The 8,028-nt window shown below is 34.2% G+C and overlaps 1 protein-coding gene across 1 annotated transcript; it reads left to right on the forward strand.

Annotated features, from left to right (window-relative positions):
- The first annotated feature begins 3,182 nt into the window (after positions 1–3,182).
- On the forward strand, positions 3,183–7,663 carry LOC145167761 (protein CLAVATA3 INSENSITIVE RECEPTOR KINASE 6-like). The gene is made up of 4 exons (XM_079087003.1): positions 3,183–3,796; positions 5,056–5,316; positions 5,469–6,338; positions 6,902–7,663. Exons 1-4 carry the CDS (start codon positions 3,337–3,339, stop codon positions 7,390–7,392), a joined length of 2,082 nt encoding a protein of 693 aa, XP_078943129.1. The 5' UTR covers positions 3,183–3,336; the 3' UTR covers positions 7,393–7,663.
- Positions 7,664–8,028: the final 365 nt, after the last annotated feature.

Below are 8,028 nucleotides of genomic sequence, written 5' to 3' on the forward strand. Positions count from 1 at the left end.
CCAAGGAGCTGGTCGTGGCGCGGGTGTTAGTTGACCGTTGACTTTTTAGTCAGTTTAACTTTTATTCAAACTTTGGTAGATTTAAGTATTTGACTAATGACTGGCCTCGGTTTGGCATTAGGTAGCTTGTGTTAGATGCTTTTGTTGCTGAGGTTGCTGTTGTTTAACGCATGTGAGTTTTCTCAATGTATAACTTATGTCATAGTTGTTATGCCATGATTGTATGCTTAGCTAGACTTGTAGGGTCTTGCTTGTTCTTATATTTTTATATTCTTCGTTAAATCGATACAGACTCAGGGTTGATACATACCTATTCAATTGAAACACACTGGTTGGGTTGATACGAACCCGAGGTTGATACAGACCCGTTGTTATCATGTAAAGTTATATGTGTTGTAGGTGACGTTTTGGGAAACTCACTAAGCTTTGACTTACAGTTTTGGATTAAATGTTTTTCAGGTACTTCATCAGATTGTAGGAAGACGATGGCGTGATTGCAAACACACACAAATCAACAGTTTTGTGATTTGAGATCCCACTATGTTTTTCTTTATATCTCTGATTTTGGATTATGGCTTATGAACAAATGCCTTTGTCAGGGTTATAACTTTATGAAAATGAGTGTTTATTCTAATTTAAAAATGAAAAATTTATTCTTCAAATTGAGACGTTTACAGTGAAGCAAACAGGCCCTTACAATGTCCTCATCTAATATGTGGAAAAAGGTATCGTTAAAGATAATCCAGGTCACCATTGTCAAGGAGTTATCTATTAGCTCTAGGAAGCACTGTCACATAGACATTGCTTCAACATGGTTCATTACTTTATTTACATTTGGATGCCATCTCTAAATTTGAATCCGATTAGTAAGCAAATTCCTCATGTTCTAACGTCAGTCTTTTCTCACCAAATATAAGGTGTAAACGCTCTTGTGTGATTAAGTTAGTGTCTAGTCAAACATCATGTAACATTACTTCATGAATAAGGAGTAGGTCCCCCTTCGACTTAGGTATGTTTACCTAGCATCCAAACAACATAGTGGACCTAAATAACTCGATTTGTATTCATGTTAAACGATTTATACTTCGTCTAACATTACATGTATCGGACCTTTGCATTCATCTGACTACTAAATATGTACCCATGCTACATTTAGGGATGAGCATAGGCGGGTACCCGCCTCATTTGGCGAGAACCGGAACCGGCGGTTCCTAGAAAGTTAGAACCGGAACCGGCGGTTCCTAGAAAGTTAGAATCGGAACCAAAACTGCTTTAGGCAGTTCTTAAATGTTTGGAACCAGTCCCGGAACCGGCGGTTCCGGTTCCGGGAGCGGGTAATCCGGTTACATTACTTTTGTTAACTTTTGTCGATAAAACCACAATTTAGTTCGATCTAAATCAAATCAATTTGGACCAAAGACGGACAAAATCAGACCAATATATTCTAAACCGGTCTAAGTAACACACACACACACACACACACACATATATATATATATATATATATATATATATATATATATATATATATATATATATAAACCGGTTCCAGCGGGTACCCAGCGGTTCCGAAAAAATGAGAACCGAAACCGGAACCGCTTAAGGCGGTTCCATAACTTTTGGAACCGGAACCGGAACCGCTTTCCGGTTCCAAAACCGGCAGTTCCGAGGCAGTTCCGGTTTCAAAAGCGGGTACCCGGTTCCGATGTTCATCCCTAGCTACATTAATGCCTAGTTCTTGATTAAATATTAGAAAATGGTAATAAAATCGGCCAAATTTATTTTTTTCTCTAAAATATATCCCCAACAAACATTAAGTATACTTTATATAAAACCAAGTCGTTTAATAATCATGCATACTTATCCGTTACGTTCATTTTTATCATACACCTTTTAATTTATATTTTTTTTGAACCGGCAAACCAATATAATATATATAAAAAAGAGCCACCCTAGCAAGTTGCTAGAAGAGGGAGATTTTAATTTATATTGAAAATACAATATGAACTATCCCAATCGCATTTATTAAAACCCATCGCATCACTAATCGGTACGAATCAATCATCCACCTTATTTAGGAGTGCGAGTAATAAAAGCTGAAAGGCTCCCATACCAATCAATCGTCTTTTAATTTTTTTAAAATAATAAATGACAATAATAGTTGTATGGTTGTTAAAATATCTATCTTGATCTTAAGATCCTATGATTTTAAGATCATACAAGAGAAAAATAATCTCGATCTCACTACGATCCCGATCTCACCTCTTTAGTTTTTTATATAGTCATGTCTCAACAATTTGTCTATTTAACTTGAAATCGAGCATGACAAGTTGAAAAAAGTCTCATAGAGCATCACTATTTCATCATTTCATCTCAAATCAAGGTAGATCATACTCACAATAATCCACTTATGATCTTATGTCTTTTGTTGTACATGATCACAATGATTTTTTTTATAATTAAGATGTTTTCTTCTTAATTTTTACTGTTTGCAACAACAAAAATATAAATTAAAGTTGATCTTATGGTGTATGCTTAAGAAGTTAAAGTTGATTTCACTATTGACGTCTTAATTAACATCAAGTTCTAATGTATACTTCACACCCAAAACTTTACGAACACATTTGAGTATGCGTTCATTTTGATAGGATCTTATGATCTCGATCCGATATTACGAACACGATCTTGCAAACTGTAAAACAATTTTAAGTAAGATCTGAATCTTAACAACCTTGGTTAGTTGTATTTGTGTTTTGATGATCAATTTGAACATGTACTTCCAACCAAATACTCGAGAAGTTTTAAAAACATGTAATCCATCTTCTATTGAATGTTTGTTTTTACTATTAAATTATTATTTAAATGTCTTTATATGACATTTTATATTTTTAACTAGTTTATTACCGAACATTATTTTTTATAAATTAGTAGTTAGATTTTCATATAATTTGTAGCCAAGCTTATACTTCCAAGAACTTTGGGGAATGCAACAACCAAATAACATAGGGACTTAATGTGATATATATTAATAGTTGAAGGGCTAAACCATAACTTTGGGGAATGCAACTACCAAAATACCAATAACACATGGACTTAATGCGATGTATATTCATAGTTGAAGGGCTAAACCGTAACTAATTTGAACTCAAACGACAATGCCGTTTTAATCTTGTGAAGATTTGCGGATTTACTCCGTGTGTGTCTTCCCATGTGACTTTTGTCAGTTTCTCTGCTAAACATTTCAAATTCTCTCTCAAAAACCACACTCATTCCCTTCTTCCCTTCATCTTCAAAGTTCAAACCCCAAAACCACAAATCTTTCCCCCAAAAAACACCATGAAAACCCTCTCTCTCCTCCCTTCTCTCTCCACCCTTCTTCTTGTTCTTCTTTTCGCTCACACGTTACAAACCCTAGCTAAAAATGAAGAAAAACCCACTACAGAACTCTCAATCCTCATCAAAATCAAGTCGATTTTAGACCCAAATGGCGAAACCCTAACTTCTTGGTCCCCAAATGCAGCTTCTTACTGTGATGGAACATTTGAGGGTGTTGCTTGTGACGAATTAGGTCAAGTGATGAATATTTCTCTCCAGGGTAAAGGGCTTTTTGGTCAAATACCTCCTGAAATTGGTCAGCTTAAAAGCTTGTCTGGGTTGTACCTACATTTCAATGGTTTGAATGGTGAAATCCCTAAAGAGATTGCTGAGTTGACTCAGCTTACCGATTTGTATCTGAATGTTAATAATCTTTCTGGAGAAATTCCTCCTGAGTTTGAGAAAATGGAGAATCTTCGAGGTTAGTTTTTATGGGGTTTTCTTTAATTTTCCGTTGTAAAAGATTTTAACTTGATTAATTCATCTTTACATGTACTTAAAATGTGGTCTTCCTATAATTTTTATTTGGATTTTAGACATTTATTTGCAATTAAGAGATGCTATAGCACGTGTGCTGCATATGATTTAATTAAGTATTTTTTTATATATTTTTTTATTCAAAAAATTCAAACTTTATTATTGCATCCATACATAAACTGAAAATATGGTCTTTATGTAATATAACAAGTACTTTAGACATTTATTTGCAATTCAATAAGAGTTATATCTTGTGGGTGTAGCATTCAATGTTTTGCAAGTGGGTATATCATTCAGTCAAGGGTTTTTATTTTTCTTCATTTTCCATTATAAAGATTCAAGCTTTATTGACGCATCTATACATAAACTGAAATTGTAATATAATTTGGATTTTAGACATTTATTTACAATCAATGATGTATAATAATAAGTGTGTGTATAAAGTTTCTGCAAGTGGGCATCATTCATTTAAGACAAATAGTATGATGAAAGGAAGAAATAATCAATGTTGGGCTAGCCTTTAGCAGAAATCCCAAATCCAAAAAGCATAGTACAAGTCTCATGACATAATGTACAAGTCAATACAACATCACTACTCTGGCTTTGGGAATATTTTATCTGGAAAAAGAATTACCACATGTTATCTACTTATCAACTAATGTGTGGTTCTTTTAGGCTAAGAAGGAAATTCACAAATTCATAAAGCATAGTACAAGTCTTAATACATAATGTGCAAGTCTCTAAACCAGCATTATTCTTGCTTTGGAAGTTTCTTATCTGAAAAAAAAAACGAATCACAAAATGGTATCTAGTAAAATGTGTGGTTCTTTGAGGGCAAAGAAGTAAATTTCTTAAAACTTGTCTTTTGGCTCTTAGATTAAAAGTTAAGAATCATTCATGTGGTTTCTTGATTCCAACAAAATGTTGTCATCGTGTTACTAGATTCTTATGGTTTAATATTCAACATAATTTGTCCACTTGATAAAGGGTTTTTTTTTTGAACAAAATGATTCATCTGGATCACATTATTCATAACAGAAGTGGGTCCCATCTCCATTTTAGCTCATTTCCACTTCTCTTACAAATAGAAGCGGAAATGAGACGCACAAAATAAAGTAAATATGGGGTAAATGAACAAATACTTTATTTGATCTAACAATGTAACGTTTTTCTAATGTTGTTTTTGTATATTTCTTTTTATAGTTTTGCAATTATGCTACAACCAATTGAGTGGAAGCTTGCCTACACAACTTGGCTCTTTGAAAAATCTCAATGTTCTTGCTGTTCAATACAACCAACTCACGGGTGCAATTCCTGCTACACTTGGAAATTTGGGGACTTTAGAGAGATTGGATTTGAGTTTTAATCGCCTTTTTGGTTCAATACCAATGAAATTAGCCGATGCCCCCTTGTTGATGGTGTTAGATGTGCGAAATAATACACTTTCGGGCAATGTCCCTTTAGGTAATTTCACTTTCTTGTTCATAACTTTAGTGGTTCATTAAATGCAAGAAATTGCAACATGTTTTCATCTATTGCAACATTATGCTTTCATTTCTTTTTCAACTTTAGTCATTATCAACTTATCTTTATTTTCCTCCAACTTTTTTTTGTAGTTTTGAAGAAACTCGACCAAGGATTTCAATACTCAAACAACACCGAGTTATGTGGATCCGGTTTTGCAGATCTAAAACTCTGCAACTCTTCTTATGGTCCCGAAAACCCAAACAAACCCGAACCATTTGGACCACAATCAAAAGGAGTTGAACCAAAAGCCATCCCACAATCTGCAAACATAACCACATCTCGGTCAAAGTCAACAAACTCCGGTCTAGCCGCCTTACTCGGAGCCATTCTCTCCACCATGCTATTGATCGCCGGAATATTCTCTTTCATTTGGTATCGCCGGAGAAAACAAAGAATTGGAACCGCTTTTGAAACCTCCGATAGCCGGATTAGCACCGATCATTATCAAATCAAAGAATCCGGCAATCGGAAAAGTGGGTCACCTCTTATAAGTCTCGAGTACTCAACCGGGTGGGACCCGATGTCAAAAAGTCAAACCGGAAGTGGGGTTTTGTCCGAAGTTCTTGAAAGTTATGTTTTCAATGTGGATGATGTGGAATCCGCAACTCGGTTTTTTTCGGATTTGAATTTGTTAGGGAAGAGTAGTTTTTCGGCTACTTATAGAGGGATTTTGAGGGATGGATCGGTTGTTGCTATTAAAAGGATAGCGAAAACGAGTTGTAAAAATGATGAATCGGAGTTTTTGAAGGGATTAAGGATTTTAACCTCGTTGAAGCATGAGAATCTTTTGAGGTTACGAGGTTTTTGTTGTTCGAAAGGAAGGGGGGAATGTTTTTTGATTTATGATTATGTGGCTAAGGGGAATTTGTTGAGGTATCTTGATGTGAAAGGCAATTCGGGAAATGGAAATGTTCTTGATTGGTCGACTCGGTTCTCGATAATTAAAGGCATTGCTAAAGGTTAGTTTTAATCACTTTTAATAAAAGGTTACTTAAAGTATGTTATTATTTCTTGCATTTAACCATTTAATAGAAGGTTAAATGAAGAAATAGCAATGTGCTTTCTATCCTTTGTTTTTATAGAATCCTACTTGCATTTCTTTTTGTAACAACATTGTATTTTGAAATTTTAACTAATTAAATACAAAGCATTTTTCATTGCTATAATCGAGTGGAATTTTCAAAGTACAATGTTCTAATAACTAATAAGAAAGAAGTTGAAAATGCAATGCTATAACTGGGTGAATCTTTTAAAGTGGAATGCCTTAACATCATATTATCAACATCAAACTATAAACCAATTTTCACGGCTATAATACCTATATTTATCAGAGTACAATATAATAATTAAATTTGGAATTACATTACAATGCCTATAATAACTAGGTGGCTTTTTCGAAGTACAAATAATGCCTAAATATGAAAAGTAATTCTGAAAATATCAAAAGCAATAAAAGTGGCGTCTTATAATAAACAAACAAATAAATGAAAAATAATTGCTACTTCTTCTTGTATTTATTTAGGTATCGAGTACCTACACGCGATCAAAGGAAAAAAACCGGCTCTCGTTCACCAAAACATATCCGCCGAAAAAATCCTCATCGATCAACACCACGCACCACTCCTCGCTGGATCCGGCCTCCACAAACTACTTGCGGACGATATCGTCTTTTCAACTCTCAAAGCAAGTGCAGCCATGGGATACCTAGCTCCCGAATACACAACCACCGGAAAATTCACTGAAAAAAGCGACGTCTACGCCTTCGGTATCCTAATTTTTCAAATCATATCGGGAAAAAGTAAAATCGGGTCATTGATTAGGCAAGGGGCAGAATTGGAAAAGCTGGAAGATTTCATGGATGTGAATCTTGATGGGAAATTTTCGGAAGTTGAGGCGATTTTGGTTGGGAAAATTGCGTTGATTTGTACTCATGAGTGTCCGGAATCGAGGCCGGTGATTGGGGCTGTGGTGCAAGAATTAAGTAAAATGTCGGTTCTACCCCTTGATTTGTAAATCGATATTAGAGGTTCGAGTTTCTCACTCGAATTAGTTAAGTAGTTGTTTTAGTGTATGTTCTGGATTACGCAATCTGAGTTCGTTTAGGATTTGTAGGTTTAATTGTGGTTTGACTTTGACTGTAATCTGATGTATGTCTAAATGACTAGGAAGTTTTCATTTTTAGAGATGAAATTCTCAAACCCATATTAGTTGGAACTTTGTTTCTAATATGACCTTGTTTAGAGTTGGAACTTTGTTTCTAATATGACCTTGTTTAGAGTTGGAACTTTGTTTCTAATATGTTTATGTTGTGTGATATCAGGATTAATAAAGTAAAAAGTACGAATTTTGCTAAAATGACCATATTTTGAGGCAATCTGTCACCAGAATTTTTTTAAAAAATAAGCCTCTTTGTGGATTTGATTTTTCTAACAAAAGCAAATTGATAACTCTTCGCACGGTGTTTATATCAATTGGGAGATGTAGATTTATCATATACAACTTCTTGGGAAAATGACTTGCAAGGGTAATTATTTTTTTGTTTTCACGTTTAGAAAATTTCATTATTTTTATATACATTTAACGTTAAATGTGTTTACATATTATTATTTTTATCCGTTCATTTTTTTTAAGATTTTTTATAATTTCTTA

Source organism: Lactuca virosa, chromosome 3 (assembly GCF_052849685.1).
Source record: "Lactuca virosa cultivar CGN04683 chromosome 3, Lactuca_virosa_CGN04683_v6, whole genome shotgun sequence".
NCBI lineage: Eukaryota > Viridiplantae > Streptophyta > Magnoliopsida > Asterales > Asteraceae > Lactuca > Lactuca virosa.

Bases quoted from the DNA above. Each gene is read 5' to 3' on its own strand.
- LOC145167761 (XM_079087003.1), top strand. From the start codon at position 3,337: ATGAAAACCCTCTCTCTCCTCCCTTCTCTCTCCACCCTTCTTCTTGTT. The intron at 3,797-5,055 runs GTTAGTTTTTAT...TTCTTTTTATAG, and splicing joins GAAAATGGAGAATCTTCGAG to TTTTGCAATTATGCTACAAC. The intron at 5,317-5,468 runs GTAATTTCACTT...TTTTTTTTGTAG, and splicing joins TTCGGGCAATGTCCCTTTAG to TTTTGAAGAAACTCGACCAA.